Source organism: Neofelis nebulosa, assembly GCF_028018385.1.
Source record: "Neofelis nebulosa isolate mNeoNeb1 chromosome Y unlocalized genomic scaffold, mNeoNeb1.pri SUPER_Y_unloc_1, whole genome shotgun sequence".
In the NCBI taxonomy this organism is placed as follows: Eukaryota; Metazoa; Chordata; class Mammalia; order Carnivora; family Felidae; genus Neofelis; species Neofelis nebulosa.
This window is the reverse complement of record NW_026691917.1, coordinates 1,575,376-1,597,027: the sequence shown is the minus strand read 5'-3', so window position 1 is coordinate 1,597,027 and position 21,652 is coordinate 1,575,376. Positions and strand designations below refer to the sequence as shown.

At 37.1% G+C, this 21,652-nt stretch overlaps 1 protein-coding gene across 4 annotated transcripts in view; it reads right to left on the bottom strand.

Moving 5' to 3' along the window:
- The window catches only part of LOC131503563 (cullin-4B-like), a 141,973-nt gene that overhangs the window by 73,261 nt on the left and 47,060 nt on the right, over nucleotides 1-21,652 (bottom strand). For all 4 annotated transcript variants that reach the window (XM_058715012.1, XM_058715013.1, XM_058715015.1 and 1 more), the window contains 3 exons: nucleotides 16,901-17,093; nucleotides 16,027-16,131; nucleotides 15,446-15,556 (listed from right to left, as the gene is read on the bottom strand). In XM_058715012.1, the coding sequence (XP_058570995.1) occupies nucleotides 15,446-15,556; nucleotides 16,027-16,131; nucleotides 16,901-17,093 (409 nt within the window). The remainder of the gene's footprint in view (nucleotides 1-15,445; nucleotides 15,557-16,026; nucleotides 16,132-16,900; nucleotides 17,094-21,652) is intronic.

The following is a 21,652-nucleotide window of genomic DNA, read 5'->3' as shown; positions in this document are numbered from 1 at the left end:
ATTCTCTTGAAGCTGTTCCAAAACATAGAAATGGAAGGAAAACTTCCAAACTCTTCCTATGAAGTCATCATTACCTTAATTCCAACACCAGAGACCCCACTAAAAAGGAGAACTATAGACCAATTTCTCTGATGAACATGGACGCAAAATACCTCACCGAGATATTAGCCAACCATACATTAAAAATACATTAAATACATTAAAAGAATACATTTAAAAGTATGAACATGGATGCAAAAATCCTCAACAAGCTAGTAGGCAACTGGATTCAACAATACATTAAAAAAATTATTCACCACAACCAAGTGGGATTTATACCTGGGATGCAGAGCTGGTTCAATATCCACAAAACAAATAATGTGAATCATCACATCAATAAAAGAAAGGACAAGAACCACACGATCCTCTCAATAGACTCAGAAAAAACATCTGACAAAATACAGCATCTTTTCTTGATAGAAACCCTCAAGAAAGTAGGGATAGAAGGAGCATACGTCGAGATCGAAAAAAAACATGGATAAATGACCCAGCGCTAATATCATCCTCAATGGGGAAAAACTGAGAGCTTTCCCCCTAAGGTCAGGAACAAGACAGGGATGCCCACTCTCACCACTGTTACTCAACATAGTATTGGAAGTCTTAGCCTCTGCCATCAGACAACACAAAGAAATAAAAGGCTTCCAAATCAGCCAGGAGGCGGTCAAAAATTCACTCTTCACAGACGACATGTTACTCTATATGGAAAACCCAGAAGATTCCACCAAAAACCTGCTAGAATTGATTCATAAATTCGGCAAAGTTTCAGGGTAAAAAGTCAATGTACAGAAATCGGTTGCATTCCTATCCACCAAGCATGAAGCGACAGGAAGAGGCATGAAGGAATCGATCCCATTGACAGTTGCGCAAAAACCCATAAAATGCCTAGGAATAAATCTAACCAAAGAGGTAGAAAATCTATACACTGAAAAACAATAGAAAGCTTATGAAAGAAATTGAAAAGACACACACACACACACACACACACACACACACACACACACACACACACAAATGGAAAAGATTCCATGCTCCATAGGAAGAACAAATATTGTTAAAATGTCAAGACTACCCAAAGCAATCTATATAATCAATGCAATCTCTATCAAAATAACACCAGCATTCTTCACGGAGCCAGAACAAACAATCCTAAAAATTTTATGGAACCAGAAAATACCCCAAATGGCCAAAGCAATCTTGAAAAAGAAAACCAAAGCAGGAGGCCTCACAATCCCAGACTTCAGGCTACACTATAAAGCTCTAATCATCAAGACAGTATGGTACAGGGGCGCCTGGGTGGCGCAGTCGGTTAAGCGTCCGACTTCAGCCAGGTCACGATCTCGCGGTCCGTGAGTTCGAGCCCCGCGTCAGGCTCTGGGCTGATGGCTCTGCGCTGATGGCTCTGGGCTGATGGCTCTGGGCTGATGGCTCGGAGCCTGGAGCCTGTTTCCGATTCTATGTCTCCCTCTCTCTCTGCCCCTCCCCCGTTCATGCTCTGTCTCTCTCTGTCCCAAAAATAAAACAAAATAAATAAATAAATAAAAAATAAAAAAAACGTTGAAAAAAAAAAAAAGACAGTATGGTACTGGCACAAGAACAGACACTCAGATCAATGGAACAGAAAAGAGAACCCAGAAATGGACCCACAAATGAATGGCCAACTAATCTTTGACAAAGCAGGAAAGAATATCCAATGGAATAAAGAGCGTCTCTTCAGCAAGTGGTGCTGGGAAGATGGGACAGCGACATGCAGCAGAATGAACCTGGACCATTTTGTTACCCCATACACAAAAATAAACTCAAAATGGATAAAAGACCTCAATGGAAGAAAGGAAGCCATCAAAACCCTCGAGGAGAAAGCAGGAAAAAACCTCTTTGATCTTGCCCGCAGCAACTTCTTACTCAACGTATCTCCAGAGGCAAGGGAAACAAAAGGAAAAATGAACCACGGGCACCTCATCAAAATAAAAAGCTTCTGCAAAGCGAAGGATACCATCAGCAAAACTAAAAGCAACCCACAGAATGGGAGAAGATATCTGCAAATGACATATCAGATAAAGGGTTAGTATCCAAAATCTACAAAGACCTTATCAAACTCAACACCCAAAAATCAAATAATCCACTGAAGAAATGGGCAAAAGACATGAGTAGACACTTCTCCAAAGAAGACATCCAGATGGCCAACCAACACATGAAAAAATGCTCAACCTCACTCATCATCAGGGAAATACAAATCAAAACCACAATGAGATACCACCTTACACCTGTCAGTTACCAACTCAGGCAAAAACCGATGTTGGTGAGGTAGCAGAGAAAGAGAATCACTTTTGCATTGTTGGTAGGAATGCAAGCTGGTGCAGCCACCTTGGAAAACAGTATGGAGGTTCCTCAAAAGACTAAAAATAGAACTACTGTATGACCCAGCAATTGCACTGATAAGCATTTATCCAAGGGATACAGGTGTGCTGTTTCGAAGGGACACATGCACCCCCATGATTATAGCCGCACTGTAAGCAACAGCCAAAGTATGGAAAGAGCCCAAATGCCCATCGATGGATGGATGGATAAAGAAGATGTGGTATATACATACAACGGGGTATGACTCGGCCATCAAAAAGAATGAAATCTTGCCATTTGCAACCATGTGGCTAGAACTGGAGGATATTCTGCTAAGTGAAATTAGGCAGTCAGAGAAAGACAAAAATCATATGCCTTCACTCGTATGAGGGCTGTTAAGACATAAAACAGATGAACATAAGGAAAGGGGAACAAAAATAATATAAAAACAGGGAGCGGGAGTAAACATAAGGGATTCATAAATAAGGAGAACAAACTGAGGGTTATGGGAGGGGCTTGGGGAGGAGGGATGGGCTAAATAGGTAAGGGGAACTAAGGAATCTACTCCTGAAATCATTGTTGCACTATACACTAACGAATTTGGATGAAAATTTAAAAAATAAAAAGAAAAGGAAAGAGAACCAAAAATACTGTTAAGATGTTAAATATAGATATATTTAAAATAAATATATATATTTATTTATATATACAAATATATCTATATTTACATATATATAAATCTATAGATATAGACATATATATTTATATCTATAGATATCTATATCTATATCTATATCTATAGATATAAATAACCAGGACTTTTCAAAGAGCTAGAGCAAATATTCCTAAAATGTGTACAGTACCAAAGAAGACCCCAAACAGTCATAGATCCGGAATAAGAAAAGAAAAGAAAAGAAGTGGTGGAGGCATCACAACTAGACTTCAACTTGTATTACAAACCTTTCGTCATCAAAACAGTTAAGGTCCGGGCACAAACACACACACAGATAAATGAAACACGATAGAAAACCGAGAAACAGACCCACAACCATAGTATGGTTAACTAATTTTTGACAAAGCAGGAAAGATATCCAAAGGAAAAAGTCCCTTTATCACACGGTGTTGGCAAATGGGAAAGCAAGATGCAGAAGAATGAGAGTGTACCACTTTCTTACACTGTACACAAATATAATTTCAAATGGATAAAAAGGCTAAACGTGAAACATGAAACCATAAAAATTCTAGAGGAGAACATAGGCAGCCACCTCTTTGACCTCAGCTGTAGCAACTTGTTTCTAGGCACATTTCTGGAGGCAAGGGAGACAAAAGCAATACGGAACCACCGGGACTTCATCAAGATAGAAAACTGCATAGTGTAGGAAACAATCAACAAAACTAAAACGCAGCCTACAGAATGGGAGGATATTTGCAAACGACATATCAGATAAAGGGTTATCTATAAAGAACTTATCGAGCTCAACATCCAAAAAGAATATAATCTATTAAGAAATGGGTAGAGGACAAGAAGACTAAATGTCTTCTTTGGAAGAAGATATCTGGTTATCTTTTTTGGATAGAGATGGCTAACCGACACATGAAAAGATGCTCAATGGCACTCATCACAAGGGAAATACAAATCAAACCCCAAAATGAGACACCTTCTAACACCTCTCAGAATGGCTAAGATGAACAATTCGGGAAACAGATACTGTTGATGATGTGGACAAAGGGGAACCCTCTTGCACTGAAGGTGGATATGCAACCTGGTGCAGCCACTCTGGAAGCAATATGGAAGCTCTTCAAAAAATTAAAATTAGGGACACCTGTGTAGCTCAGCTGGTACATCTGGCTTCAGCTCAGGTCATGATCTCACTGCTCATGGGTTCAATCCCCACACTGGGTTCTGTGATGACAGCTCAGAGCTGTCCCAGGAGCCTGCCTGGGATTCTGTGTCTCCCTCTTTCCCTGCCCCTCCCCCACTCACCTTCTGTCTTTCTCTCAAAAATAAACAAACACTAAAAAAATTAAAAATAGAACTATACCACCATCTAACAATGCAAAGGATCCAAAAATTCTGATTCAAAGGGGTACATGCACCACAATTTTTATAGCAGTAGCATCACCAGGACCCAAACAATGGAAATAGCTCTCGAGCTATGTCCATGAATGAAGAATATAGAAGATGTGGGATATATATACAATGAAATACTACTCAGTGATAAAAAATAATTAAGTCTTGTCATTTGCAAGTGACATGGATGGAGGTAGATCATACTATGTTAAATGAAAGACAGAAATATTAAAACCACATAATTGCATTCATATATGAAATTTAAGAAAGAAAACAGATGACCCTACCGAAGCGGAAGAAAGAAAACAAAAGGAGGGAAAGAACAATGAAAGACTCTTAAAAATAGTACAGACTGCAATTTGATGGAGGGAGGTGGTGGGGGGAATGGGTTAGATGGGTGATGGGTATTGAGAAGGACACTTGCTGTGAGGAGCACTCACTGTGATGAGCACCATGTTGTGGTGAATCACTCAATTGTATTCCTGAAACCAATAATGCACTGTATGTTAACTACCTGGAATTTAAATAATAATTTGGGAAAAAAAGAAGTAATCATCTGAAAAAAAAAAACTAAAAAATAAGCAATCCCCCAAAACAAAACTGAAAGGAATAAAACCTACTTAGCAAAGAATTTAAAATAAGTGAGATGAGCATTATCAATGAGTTAAAAATGTAAAAACTAAACAAAAACAAAAAAAAAAAGGAATGCATGAAGAAAAGAAGACCATCACCACAGAGATAGAAAAGCTAAAAATGAACTAAGAATAAACTCCCATTAAAATTATTCCGTAACTGAATTGAAAAATTCCTGGGTGGCTCATTGGTTAAGCATCTGACTGTGCTCACGTCAGGATCTCGCAGTCTGTTAAGTTCAAGCCCTGCATCAGTCTCTGTGCTGACAGCTCAGAGCCTGGACCTTACAAATTGAACAGCATTAAGAGAAACAATCTGCTCATCAATGCAATGGAGTTCCAGAAGAAGAAGAGACGCAGAGAGGGTGCAAAGCATAAAGAAGCAATGGCCGAGAACTTCCCAAACTTTCGGAGACATCTGAATATCCAGTTAATGAAGCTGATACGCAACCCCATGATTTTAATCCAAAATGATGTCAACCAATTAATTATATAGTATACTAATATAAATAACATAAACAGTTTTATGTATGTCATAACGGAATCTAAAGTCAAAGAAAGGAAATAATTTTAAATAAAAGAAAAATATAAAAATATACATCTACATGTATACTTACATGTATATAATAAATAATTGTAAGTAAAATAAAAATATAAAAATATGTATTTACATGTATACCAACATGTATATAATAATTAAAGTTTAAGCCAATTTCCATATATTGCAAAATTTGTCAACAAAATCCTGGCAAATTGAATTCACCAACACATTTAAGGGATCAGTCACCATGACCAGTGAGATTTATCCTTGGAATGTGAAGACAGTCCCAAATAAGGAAACAATAAATGTGACAGACAAATAGAATGACAAATTAAAATCATGTGTGATCATTTCAGCAGATGCGGAGAAAGCATCTGACGTATTAAGCACAGTTTATCGTGATAAGAACCCTCAACAAATTGAGTGTAGAAAGAATATGCCTCAATCTCATTAAGGCCATCTAGAAGAAACCAGAGCTCACATTCAACTTTAAAATTCCTCCAAGTTTCTTTCTCTGTGTTCAGGAGCAAGAAAATGGTGCCCACACTCAGCACTCTTTCAATACAGTACTGGAAGACCTAGCCAGAGCAATTAGTTAAGAGAAATTTTAGAAAGGCATCAAAATAGGAAGAAGGAAGCAAAACTGTCATTTTAAGTATATGATGTGATCTTACATACAGAAAATCCCAAACACTTCAGCAAAAAACTGTTCTAGGGAGGAGCATTAAAGATGGCAGAGTAGGAGGACCCTATAGGAGGACTCATAAGTCACTTCATCCCACATTTACAACTAGATGCCATCCACATCCAAGTCGATAAAGCAGACAGTGACCTGAAGACTGGACAACAAACTCCACAGCTAAATATAGACACAAAACTGCATCTGAAAGGACAGGAAGGTCAGAAAGATGGAAGGAGGCTGCCTGCAGGTAGGATGGTGCTGCATGTGCTGAGGGTAGAGAAATAGGCCTTCACACCAGGGAGCTGACATGGGGAGGACTTACCCCATAACATTTGGCTTTAAACACCAGACAGGCTGAATTCTGTCAATTTATACAAGTGGGACTTAGAGCCTGGAGCTATAGAGGTCAGATGACTCAGCACTGGGTGAACTGAGAGGATGAGTGATAGCTGGTCAATGCCCTTAAGGACAATGCCCTTGGAGAGGTAACATAAAATGGAAGTTTATACAATACTAGGGAAGCAGAAAGATCTGTTGATAGTGATTTTGGAACATGCTGGGGAATACTGAACACAAAGGACCTGGTAGGCCCCATTTTTCTTCCATGCTCTCCAGCACAGGCACAGAGACAGGAGGCAGGGATCCACAGATACTTGTCACCTAATCCGCTAGCAGTGTCATTCCAGGAGTTTACTAAAGCCAAGTTGCGAGAACCCAAATGTGAAAAAATAATAACATAACTGAATACACTGATAACAAGACAACAAAAGTAAGAGACTTTAGCAGCCCACATCAATGGACAGATCATCTAAGCAGATAATTAACAAAGAAACAATGGCTTTGAATGACACACTGGACCAGATGGACTTAACATGTATATTTTTAGAACATTTCAATCTAAAACAGCACAATGCACATTCTTTTCAAGTGCCCGTGAAACACTCCCCAGAATAAATTGCATATTAGGACACAAATCAAGTCTCAATAAACACAAAAAGGTTAAATGATTCTATGCATCTTTTCATGAAACTTAAAGTCAACCACAAAACAAAACTCCAGGAAGACCACAAATACATGGAGATTAAAGGGCCCTCTACTAAACAATGAATTAGTCAGCCATGAAATCAAAGAAGACATTTTAAAAAATACATGGGAACAAATGAAAATGAAAACATGACAGTTCAAAACCTCTGGGATGTAGAAAAGGCAGTCCTAAGAGGGAATTATATTATACAACAGATCTACCTCAAGAAGAAATAAAAAGCTCAAATACACAAATTAACCTTACAACTAAAGGGATGAGGGGGGGAAATGTAAAGCCTGAAGCCAGCTAAAATAATAAACATGAGACGATTAAAGTATTCAGAAATGAAAAAAAAACGTACATCAGATCAATTAAATGAGTTGTTGGTTCTCTGAAAAAACTAGCAAACCTTTAGCCAGACTTTACCAAACAGAGAAAGCAAGAACTCCCACAAAGAAAATAAAAAAAATTAGAAACGAGAAACAAGAAACACCACCACAGAAATCGCACGCAATTATGCAAGAATTATTCTGAAAAACTAAAGGCCAACAAATTGTACCACCTAGATAATATGGATAAATTCCTACAGACATAAACTACCCACACTTCTATAGTAAGAAAAGTTGAACGGTAAGACATAGAAAACTTGCAAGGAAACTGAATCAGCAATAAAAGATCTCCCAACAAATAAAAGTGCAGGACCAAATGGCTTCACTGGCAAATTCTAGCAAAAACTGAATGAAGAGTACAAACCTATTCTCAAACTATGCCAAAAAACATAGAAGAAAGGAAAACTTCCAAATCCATTCTATGAGGCCAGTATTTTCCTGAAAACAAAACCAGATAAAGACGCCACTGAAAAAGAGAACTACAGACCAATATCCCTTACGGACACAGATGCAAAAATCTTCATTAAAATACTAGGTAACCAAATACAACAACACATCTAAAAAAAATCATTTACCACAGTCAAGGGGGATTTATTCCTGGCACTGCAAGCGTGATTCAATATTTGCAAAACAATGTGCTACATCACATCAATAAGAGAATGGATAAGAACCATATGACTGACTCCTTTCAAAAACTACAGCATTCACTAGTGATAAAAACCCTCAACAAAGTAGATTTAGAGGAGACATACCCCAACATAATAAAGACCAATATGAAAAACCCACAGCTGCTATCTATCTCAACTGGGAAAATATGACAGCTTTTCCCATAACTTCAGGAACAGGACAAGGATATCTACTCTATCCATTTTTATTCAGCATAGTACTGAAAGTTCTAGTGAGACCAATCAAATAAAAAAAAAAGAAATAAAGTTATTCCATAAGTAAGTAATAAGTAAAACTTTCACCATTTACAGATAACATGATACACTAGTTGAAAAAATAAATAAACCCAAAATGCTCCAGACCTGATTTACAAATACAGTAACACTGCAGGATACAAAATCAACACACAGAAATCAGTTGCTCTTCAAAACACCAATAATGAAAGCAACACAGAGGGAAATTAAGAAATAACTCTCATTACAATTACATCCAAAGTCGTAAGATACCCAGGAATAAACCGAACCAAGGGGGTGAAAGACCTGTACCCTGAAAACTGTAAAACTCTGTTGAAAGAAACTAAAAATGACACAAAGAAATGACACATTACATGCCCACGGACTGGAAAACGAATACTGTTAAAATGTCTATACCACCACAGTAATCTATACTTAATGCAATTCTTATCAAAATACCAACAGCATTATTCACAGGGCTACACTAAACAATCCCAAAATATGTATGGAACCACATAAGACCGCAAACAGTAAAAGCAGTCTTGAAAAAGAAAAGCAAAGCTGGAAGAACTGAAATTCCTGATTTACAGTCATATTACCAAGGTGTGGCAATAAAGACTGTATGGTGATGGCACAAAAACATACACTAAGATCAAGGGAAGAGAAAACTCATAGATGAACCCACAACTATAAGGTCAACTAATCTTTGACAAGGCAGGAAATACTACCCAATGGGGAAAAATACCTGTCTCTTCAATAACTAGTGTTGTCAAAAATGAAATTAGACCACTTTCTTACACCATCCATAAAAATAAATTCAAAATGGATGAAAGGTCTGAACATGAGACTGGAAGCCATGCAAATCCAAGAAGATAACACAGACTGTAGCCTCTCTGACCTTGGCCATAGCAACTTCTAACTAAATATATCTCTGAGACAAGAGAAACAAAAGGAAAAAGAAACTATCTGGACTTCATGAAGACAAAAGGCTCTGCACAGCAAAGGGAATAATCAGCAAAATGAAAAGGCAATTTATGGATTAGAAGAAGATACTTGCAAATGACATATCTGCTCAAGGGTTAATTTTCAAAATCTGCGAAGAATTTATAAAACTCAAAACCAAAATTAACAAACCAATTAAAAAATCAGAAAACATGAAAAGACATTTTCCCAAAGCAGACATATAAATGGCCAACAGACAGAAGTAAAGATGCTCAACATCACTCATCATCAGAGCAATAAAAATCAAAACCACAATGAGATACCACCTCACATCTGTCACAATGGCTAAAATCAACAATACAAGATACAGCAGGTATTGGCAAGGATGTGGAGAAAGGGAAACCCTCTCCCATTGTTGGTGGTAATACAAACTTGGGCAGCCACTACAGAGACCAAAATAGAGGTTCCTCGAAAAAATTAAAAACAGAACTACCCTATGATCCAACAATCGTAGTACTAGGTACTGACCCAAAGGAAGCAAAAATACTGATAGAAGGGATACATGCACTCCTATCTTTGCAGCAGCACTGTCAACAGTAGTCAAGTTATACAAAGAGCCCAAATGTCCATTCACTGATGAATCAATAAAGGCACAATGGTATATAAATACAATGGTATAATACTCGCTCATGAAAAAGAATCACTCATTTCAGACATAAAGACACCGGCAGACTGAAAATGAAGGAATGGAGGAAAGTTTCTCATGGAAATGGATATCAAAAGAAAGTTGGAGCAGCAATACTTATGTCAGAAAAACTAGGTATTTTTTTTTAATTTTTTCATGTTTATTTGTTTTTGAGAGAGAGAGAGAGAGAGAGAGAGAGAGACAGAGAGAGAGAGAGAGAACAAGCAAGGGAGGGGCAGAGAGAGGGAGACAGAAGATCCAAAACAGGTTCTGCATGAGATCATGACCTGAGCTGAAATCAAGAGTTGGACGCACAACCAACTGAGCCACCCAGGTGCCCCTGAAAAACTAGATTTTAAACCAAAGATTGTTAACAAGCAATGAAAACACAGTATCATATAGACGGGCCTATTCAACAATACGATCTAACAACTGTCAATGTTTACGCCCTAAACTGGCTCCCCCAAATATATACTCCACCTAACAGCAAACATACAGGAACTCACTGACAAAAATACAATAGTACCAAGGGACTTTAACATCCCACTTTTACAGCAATGGACAGATCATCGATCCAGAAAATCAACAAGGAAACAATGGTTTTAAATGACACACTGAACCAGAGGAACTTAACAGATATATTCACAACATTTCATCCTAAAACAGCAGAACACACGTTCCTTTTGAGTGCATATGGACCATTCTCCAGAAAAGATTCCATACTGGGTCACAAGTCAGGTCTCAACACATACAAAAAGAATGACATCATATAATGCATATATATTTTCTGACCGTAATGCTATGACACATGAAGTCAAACATAAAACAATATTTGGAGAGACAACAAATACATGGAGGCTAAAGAACATCCTACTAAAGAATGAATGGATTAAATAGGCAAAGTAAGGAATAAAAAAATACATGGAAGCAAATGAAAATGAAACTAGGACAGTTTAGAACCTTAAAAGGAGCAAAAGCAGTCCTAACAGAACAATACTGCAATACAGGCCTATGTCAAACAGCAAAAGAAGTCTCAAATATAAAACCTAAGTTTACACCTAAAGGAGCAAGAAAAGGAACAGCAAATAAAGGTTGAAGAATGAAGGAAATAACAAAGATTAAAGCAGAAATAACTTATATGCAAATGAAAAAAAAAAACAATAAAAACAGTAGAACAAACCGATCAATGAAACCAGGATCTGGTTCTTCTAAAAAACAATATTGATAAACCCCTAGCCAGACTTCAAAAAGAAAAGAGAGGGGCGCCTGGGTGGCTCAGTCGGTTAAGTGTCCGACTTCAGCTCAGCTCACGATCTCGCGGTCCGTGAGTTCGAGCTCCGCGTCGGGCTCTGGGCTGATGGCTCGGAGCCTGGAGCCTGCTTCCGATTCTGTGTCTCCCTCTCTCTCTGCCCCTTCCCCGTTCATGCTCTGTCTCTCTCTGTCTCAAAAATAAATAAACGTTAAAAAAAATTTTTTTTAAAAAGAAAAGAAAAGAGAAAGGACACAAACAAACGAAATAATCAGTGAGAGAGGAAAGATCACAAATAACACGGAAATGCAATTATAAAAAAGAGTATTATGAAAAATTAAATTCCAACCAGTTGGACAATCTGGAAGAAATGGATACAGTCCTAGAAACATAAAAACTATCAAAACTGAAACATAAGTGAAAAAAAAAAAACCTGAAGAGACCAACAGCCAGTGAAGAAACTGGGTAATAAAAAAAACTTCCAAAACATAAAAGTCCAGAGGCACATGGCTTTGTAAGGGAATTTTACCAAACACAGAAAGAGGAGTTAGTAACTATTTTGCTCAAACTATTAAAAAAAATAGAAATGGAAGAAAACTCCTAAACTCATTGTATGAAGCCAGTGTTACCTTACTCAAAAACCAGATAAAAACTCCACTAAAAAGAGACCTATAGGCCAGTGTCCTGATGAATATAATGCAAAAAATCTCAATAAAATACTAGCAAATGGAGTATCACAATATATTTAAAAAACCATTCACCTTGATCAAGGAGGATTTATTCATGGGCTGCAACGGTAAGCTCATTATTCACAAATCAATCAATGTGATACACCACATTAATAAAAGAAAGTAAGAGAAGTATATGAGCTTCCCAGAAATGCATAAAAAGCATTTGACAAAATACAATACCCTTTCATGTTAAAAACCCTCAACAAAGTAGGGATACATGGAACATGCCTCAATATAATAAAGGTCATACCAGAAAGACCCACAGCTAATATCATCTCAATGGGGAAAAACTGAGAGCTTTTCCTCTATAATCAGGAACGAGGCATGTCCACTGTCACCATATTTATTTAACATAGTACTGGAAACCCTAGCGTCAGCAGTCAGACAATTCACAGAAACAAAATAAATCCTAATTGGCAAGGAAGAAGTCAAACACTCACTATTTGCACATGACATGATTCCCTACGCAGAAAAACGCAAAGACTCTATCTACCAAAACAATTGTTAGAACTGATAAATGAATTCAGTAATGTCATAGGACACAAAATCAAAGTACAGAAATCTCTTGCGTTTCTATACACGAATAACGAAGCTGCAAAAAGAGAGACAAAGGAATTGATCCCATTTATAACTGCACCACATACCTAGGAGTACAGGTAACCAAAGACATAAAAGATCTGTACTCTGAAAACTATACAGCTCTGATAGAAGAAATTGAAAAAGACACAAACGTATGGAAAGGCATACCATGCTCATGGATTAGAAGAACAAACATTGTTATAATGTGTATACTACCCAAAGCAATATACATATTTAATGCAATCCCAATCAAAATACCACCAGCATTTTTCAGAGCCTAAACAAACAATACCAAAATTTATATGTAATCACAAAGATCCCCAAAGCCAAAGAAATCCTGACAAAGAAAAGCAAAGCTGGAGGCATCACAATTCTGGCTTCAAATTGTATTGCAAAGCCTGCAGTAATCAAGACAGCATGGTGCTGGCAACAAAACAAAACAAAACAAAACAAAACAACAATAACAACAAAAAAACCCCGACACATGTATTAATGAAACACCACAGAAAACCCAGAAATATACCCCACAAGTACATGGTCAACTGTCTTTGACACAGCAGGAAACGCTATCCAATGGGGAAAAAACAATCTCTTCCACAAATAGTGTTGTTAAAACTGGACAGCATCAAGTAAATGAATGAGACTGGACTACTTTATTACACCATGCACAAAAATAAGTTCAAAATGGATGAAAGATCTACATGAGACATGAAACCATCAAAATCCTAGAAAAAAAAAACACAAGCATCAAACCCTTTGACTTCAGCCATAGCAACTTCTTACTAGATATGTCTCCAGAAATAAAGGAAACAAAAGCAAAATAAATTATTGGACCTTCATACAGAAAAAAACATTCTGAGCAGTGAAGGGAATAATCAGCATTTCCCATGGGAAATCAGAATTTCCCATTTCCATTCTATGGAACGGGAAAAAATGTTAGCAAAAATACATGCATGCTAAACAGTATTCAAAATACATAAAGAACTTATACAACCCAACACCAGAAAAACAGCTCAGTTAAAAAACAGGTAAAAGACAGGAATCTCCATTTTTCCAAAGATGACATCCTTATGTCTAACATACACAGGAAAAGGTGCTCAACATCACTCATCATCAGGTAAATACAAAGCAAGACCACAATGAGATACCACCTCACACCAGTCATAATAGCTAAAACTAACAACTAAAAACAAAACAAAACCCAGCAGGTATCGGTGAGGATGCAGAGAAAAGGGAACCCTCTCGCACTGCTCATGGGAATGCAAACTTGTGCAGCCTATCTGGAGACTAGTGTAGAAGTTCTCAAAAACTTCAAAACTGAACTGTCTTGATCCAGCAGGTGTACTAATAGGTTTTACCCAAAGGATACAAAACTACTGATTTGAATGGATACCTGAACCCCTATATTTATGGCATCACTATCAACAATAGCCAAATTATGGAAAGCATCCAAATGTCCACTGACAGATAAATGGATAAAGAAGATCTCTCTCTCTCTCCCTCTCTCTCTCTCTCTCTCTCTCTCTCTCTCTCTCTCTCTCTCTCTCTCTCTCTCCCCACCCCCTTCACGTGTGTGTGTGTGTGTGGGGGGGGGTCTGCAATCAAAATGAATGAAATTTTGCCATTTGCAGCAACATGTATGGAGCTAGAGTGGATTATGAAGTCAGAGAATGACAAATACTGTACAATTTCCCTAGTGTGTGGAATTTAAGAAACACAACAGATAAACATAGAAGACGAAAAAAAAGATGGATGGCAAATCAGACTCTTCACTATAGAGAACACAATGATGGTTACCGGAGGGGGAGGTGGGTGCGAGATGGCTTAAATGGGTAATGGGGATTAAAAAGGACACTTATTTTGATGAGCCGTGGGTGTTGTATGGAAATTATGACTCACTAAATTGTACACCTGAAACTATTATTACACTGTATTTGAAGTAACTGAAATTTAAATAAAAACCTGAAAAAAACACAAAGAAAAAAAGAAAGAAATTAGTACTTCTACAACTTATTTCAAATTCTTTAAATAATCCTGCTTCCAGGGTACAAAACAGTATCACAGACAAGGTCTCCAAGGTCACGCAAAATCTTACACCTATTAACTTTTCAGTTTAGCCTTTATGACAGCTCTTGTGTGTTCTTCTCTCATTATTCTGATTCCCCAGCGTTTCAAATTGCTAAACTCTTTCTAGCACGGACTAACTTCTGCTATCATCGTCAACATTTCTGTATCTCCACATTGTATTTCAATCATGCTTCCTTAAAGAAACTGTCCTCAAGTTTCTGACTAGGTTAAATTGCCTTTTTATACATCTTCATGCTTCTCTTACTTTTTACTTTTGTTTGTGGGATGATCCCACCTTATCCAGAGTTTAGCCAATATCCTAAATTTATAAATACAAATCTTAAAATAACCTGCCTGTGGGAACACATAAGGATGATGACAGAGCTGCCAAATGAGTGCATACACTTTTGGATAACCACATTAAATTAGTAGTTTGTAAAATGATGTGTAGAACAAGCTCTTGACCAAACGAGAGGTAAACACTGAAATGAAATCATAGTTCTCCACCCAGATTCATGAAGCACAACCCCCCGCCCCCAAAATATGACTGAAACAAACAATATACCTGTCAAGACACACACCTTGTTCAAGTTTGCACAGCAATGACTTTTCTGCATCAACTGAAGCACTCTTATCAAGTAAGAGACGTTTTGCTAAATCTTTTTTGTAGAAGGCTTCAAAAACATCTTTCTCTGTGACATTTAAGGAAAAACACCTTAATGCCAAAGATGGAAAATGCAAAATGGCAGAAAATTAAATGAGACACCATATTCAATACATCTGAAAATAGCAAGTGAAATAGATGGTTACGTATTATCTGAATGCACTTATATAAAGTATCTCCGAACGCTTAAGTTCATATAGAGAGCAGTGAAATTTTTGGTTTCCAGAAGCTGAAGGCAAGAAGGAAATGACAAATGACTGCGTAATGTGTATGGAGTTTATACTGAAATTTGTGAGATTAAGTAATTGTGATGGCTGCACAATCATGTGAACGTACTTATTGCCACTGAATTGTTAGCTTTTTAGTGTTATCAGTTTTACCACCAGAAAACATTATTTGAATTCAATTTAGGTTGGGATTTGCACTTAGTGCTTTATACTTCCCCAAGGTTACCATTTTTTAAAACTTTTAAATAGACATTTAAACCAAATTACTCACCATGAATAAACCTAAATAAAATTACCACTTTAGCTAATAAATCTTCAAGTTCTTCATCCGTAGCTTCTTTGTTACCTGTACGGAGCTTTGAATCCACATACTTTGCTAAAATGTAAAAAAATAATTTTCTAAGTAATGCTATATTTTCAAATAGGTATATGAACAAAAACCATTTATTCAAGCAAATACTTTACCCCAGAGTGAGGTGCATTAATTTTCATGAAACAAAAAATGAATAAATGAGTTAACGGACAGATGAGTGGCAGAAAAAGATAAATTACTTCCTGTAAGTTCTACACTGATATTTTTATATTTCTATAACCTCAATGATCAAATATTACAATATAGTCATTTCCTCACTACCATGCCCCTAATCTATTTTTAAAAACAAAATATTGCGAGATATGGCATGAAACTGAGATTATATGAATCCCAATACTCATCTAAAATATTTATTGTTCTTGAAAAATCAAATTGATAATTTGTTTCAGGTTTCTGGAACAATCAAATTGATACTGTGTTTCAAGTTTTTATGTCAGCAGAAAGATATCCCTTGCAATATAAAATCATTAGGTTTCATGAGAGTAAGGAAAGCTTTCATTTATTTTAAAATGAGTCTTATCTACTGATAAGAGAAACTGATAATTTTATAGGACGCTAAAGACACATGAGCTTCCAAAGGGCTGGGTTACTATTAAACAAAGGAACAAAGTCTTGTGAACACTAAAGTTGAGAGAAATAGTTTATTACAAACATTGGTAGTCAATCTGGCAATATTATGACAAATCAGGAGGTCAAACTGAACTCTTGTTACATAATTTAAAACAACAAAATAAAAAATAAAATACATATTGCGTAAAATTGAAAACCATACCTAGAAGCTCAGCTGGTTTGTTAGGTCTTTTATTAATAAATGTTTCAAAAGCATCTTTCATAGCAACAATAATTTTCTCATTTTTCAGAAAAGACGCTTCAATAATAAAATCTATCTTATCTTTAAAATCCAGAAGCTCTTGCACCATTGTCTTATCTTTCGTAGGGTTAATAACTATGCTGCTACCAAATTTCTGGAAAATAAAAGTAAGTCAGGTTATTATATTTACATAGCAAGTAAAACACCTTTAAGTTTAATAGAAAATTTTACATCATTTACAAGGAAATCTCAGAAATGCAAATATGCAGTAAATTTCAAAAGAAAAATTCATTCCTAGATAAAGACAAGATAATCTGGAAACGAAGCCAACATAAATACATGTAAATCAAAAGTTCATCTGAGTGGAGAATTATTTAGAAACATATCAGAAATGCAAGTCTATGGCGCCTAATAAATCAAAAAGGAGGGTGAGTATATAGAGTAACAGGGACATATAGCAGAAGAAAAGTATCTGAAAATACACAAAACAAGAAAAAGAAAGAGGAAGAAAGGAAAGTGAAAGGGATCACCAAAAATGGATTGCATTAAAAGAATCATAAAGCTATCAAAACTTGTCAGTATCAAATTTTCCAAATTCTAGAATAAAATCAGGAACTTAAAACTAGGGAAAACACTTAATGAAGAAAGAAACTATGAAATAACACAACTTCTTGACATCTCACCTTCAACATCTAAATGTTCTTAGAAGCAGTTAAGAGAAGCAATTCAACGGATCCTCAATAGTAATAAACCCCATTATATGTGTGAAAGTCAAAAGGCAACAGCACAACCTCTTTAAAGTGCTGGGCGGAAAAACTGTCACCAAAAATTCTATATCCAGAAAAACCATTCTTTAATAGTGAAGAAAAATTAGGAAATAAGAAGATAAACAAATGCTGAGATAGTTCTTTGCTAGTAGACCTGCCCTGTAAGAAAAACTAACGGGATTTCTTAGTGTTGAAATAAAAGAACAACAGGTAATAGTTTGAAGACATATTAAAAATGAACAAAAACATTTGTAAATATATTAGCACACATAAATATAAAGGCCAGTTTCTTCTAAGTATAGATTATAATTCCTTTTTACTATATATGATTTAGGAGACAAATGTATTAAGCAATAAACGTAAACCTATTTTCATAAACATGGATGTGCAGAGATTCAATGTGAGACAAAAGCGTAAACGTGAAGGAATGGAACTGTATACAGCAGGGTTTTTGCATACTACTGAACCTAAGTCGTTATTATTTCAAACTGTATTTAATAAAAAAGATTCTCCTTGCAATCCCCAAATCAATCAATAACAAAAGAATTTTAAAATACACAGACAATTAAATCAGACATGAATCTAAGGAGTGCACTAGAAAAAGTCAGCAGTAAAATCAGGCTGTAATGAAAGAACTTACATATACACATAAGACACACGAAAAGCAAACATTATAATGGCAGAAGGCCTTTCTTGTCAATCATTAAGTGTACATGGAATAAACCCCCCAGTTGAAAGGTAGATACTGGCAAAACAAATTTTGAAAACCTAATCTACTACTTGGACTCCCTTCTGATCCAAAGACACAAATAATATTCAAAGAAAAAGGAAGGAACGAGTCGTAACATCACACAAGTCGTAATAAAAGAGAGCTGCAGTGGCTATACCACTATTAGACAAACTTGCCTTTGTTACAGTAGAAAAAGAAAAATATTATATTTTAAAAAGGGTCGGTTTAGAGGTGCTTGGCTGGCTTAGTCTGTAGAATACCTGACTCTTGACCTCAGGCTTTTAGTTCAAGCCCCACAATGAGTATAGAGATTACCTTTAAAAAAGAGTCAATTTGTCAAGAAACAGAACAATTTCTAAGATAGAGCTTTAAACCTGCTGAAGCAAAAATTCACACAAATGGGGGAGGAAGTTGTACAATAGTGGGATACTTTACTGGCCCACCTTAATAAACTGATATAACAAGTGGACAAACATAAAGAAAAAATAGACAACAAAACAACATTTAAACTAGACCTAACACATATATTAATAATCCACAGAACATCAGAATGTACATTTTTCTTAAATTCACCCAGAACACTCTCAGGATTTTAGGCCACACAACTATCTGCAATAAAATGTAAAAGACTAAAATCACACAAAGTATATTATCTCACCACAATGGGACAAAACCAGAAATGATTTTCAGAAAGAAAAAGTGGAAAATTACCATTATGTGCAAATTAAACACATTCTTTAACAGCCAAACAAGTCACGTAGGAAATTAGAAAACAGACACAAATGAAAATTACAACACCATATACCAAAATTTATAAAACGATGCAAGAGAGAGAAATTTATATCCATATATGCTTACATGAGAAAGACCTCAAATCAAATCACTAGCTTTATGGTTCAAGGAACCAGAAAAAGGAGAGAAAACTAAACAAAACTAGCATGGGAAGTAGAGAAGAAACAAATCAAAAGATAAAATCAAGAAAATGAAAGGAAATGAAAACTGAAATGAAAAATCAGGATCATAAAACCAAATGCTTCACAGCAAATATAAACAAAACTGATAAATGATAATGAAATCAGCAACACTCTGGAATAGGTGGTCCCGGACCCCAGTCTCTCCACATAAAAACATGGATTAACAAGCAACAGTCTAGTCTATTCTGTAGAGAAATTTGAGAAGAAAACTTGGCAACACAAGAACACACTTTTGAAAACCCTAGAACCTCCTGGGTGAGTCTGAAGTGCTCCTTTCTGCACAAAAACTGGGAAAAGCTGCATCAAACAGTAATGTCAGCAATTTCACACTGACTATACATACTGTCCTCCCCCAGGCCGGAATAGTACCACACTGAGAGATGTACTCTGGACCTAGTTTTTCCAGTGGTAAAAAGATAGTTTAAGGCTGACACTTAGGTTTGCCAGTATTCATGGGTGGCCCCAGGAAGACAACTACTCTCTATCATTCCCTAGGGAACACTGACAGACCACCTATGGTAAAGGCTGGACCATGTGTAAGCTAGTCCCAAAGAAGGACACAGAGCTCACAGTAATCAAAGGTCAGATTATGGCAGAGGCATTGCATCCCAGACAGCACCCAGACAAGCAAATGCAACTGACTAAGGAGTACAGCTGAGGTCACCAACCAGTGATTTGGTTTGGCTTGCAGCTGGGTCTGTGACCCTTCTGGGCAGAAAACTAGGCAAGCTGCCCACTGAACCACAGACTATAACTTGAAGCCCCAGTCATCCCGGAAACTTGACCATGCGGCACAGGCTTTGACTCCGCCCAATCACGAAGCTAGCCACCAACCTAAATCTAACTATCTTATCTGGGAGACTGGTCAGCCACTCTGCTGAAAAACAACACACAGTGGCTCTGGTCTAATACTCCTCTCACCTAATGCAGTGCACAATCTGAAACACCACTTCAGCCAGGTGAAAGAGCTGGTGGTCCCACTCAACCAGTGGCAAAGGTAGAGAGCCCAGCCAATGGTCTTGCCTGACAATGGATTCCCACTTGGTGGCCTCTCCTGATCATGAAGCCCATACAACGCTATCTAGCCACACAGTAAATCCAGTCCTGGCAAAGGAGCACATCCTGTCTTTCGCCTAACCACAGAGGCATCTCAGCAGCCCTCGGAATAGTCAATGGATGTGCCCTGATGCAAGTCCAGCCTGTCCTCAGTGTTGGTGGTAATCCTGCCTGAGCAGAGACACCAGAAGTAGCCCTAACCACCCATCGATGTTCTACGCTGGCCTGTTCAGAAACCTCATATAGATGGACTGGTAAAAATCTTCCCACCAAAGTTCACTTGTTAACCTTGTATGAGCTCATCACTTTCAAATATGCAGGTCTCACACACGACAATAGAAGAACAAGGAACAAGGGGCATGTGACAACACCACAGAAGTTTTTAATGAAGTTGAATAAAAACAGGAAAAATTACATAAATGGGAGAATCAACACAAATAGAGAAATGATTTTAAAACCAAACTAGAACACCTAGAGCTAAGGAATGCAATTACTGCTTTGAAAAATTCAGCAGAGAGTTTAAACAACATATTCAATCAAGCATAAGAAACAATCTGTGAGAGTCCTGGGAAGATGGTGGAGTAGGAGGATCCCCAGCTCACCTCATCCCAAAGACACACCAAGAAAACAGCCACATCAGTGGAACTAATCTGAAAATTACACAAAGACTGGCGTAAATATTTTCCACAGTTTATCACAGACGAGGCCAAAGCAGAAAACATAGGAGAATGAAGACGTCATTAGGACCAAACCTCTGGTGAGACTAACCAAAAAATGGAAGAACACCATAAGCATGGAGAAGGAAGGAGAGCAGGCACATACCAGGCACCCACAGCACAGGAGACCTGCACTAGAAGATAACTCACTATAACTTGTAGCTTTGAAAACCACTGGGTCTCAACTTTTAGCTACTATGTACATGGGCTTAACTCCAGGTATTTTTAAAAATCAGTCGTCTCAGTTACAGGAGAGCCAGAAAGTAGCAATAGATTGAGCCTGCTGTGCCTTTGTGACTCAGTTGGTTGGGCATCTGACTCTTGATTTTGGCTCAGGCCATGATCTCTGAGGTCCTGTGTCAGAGTCCTGTGAGTCCTGTGTCAGGCTCAGCACTAACTGTGGAGCCTGCTTAAATTCTCTCTCTTCCTCTGCTTCTCACCTCACTCATGCTCTCTTTTTCTCTAAGAAG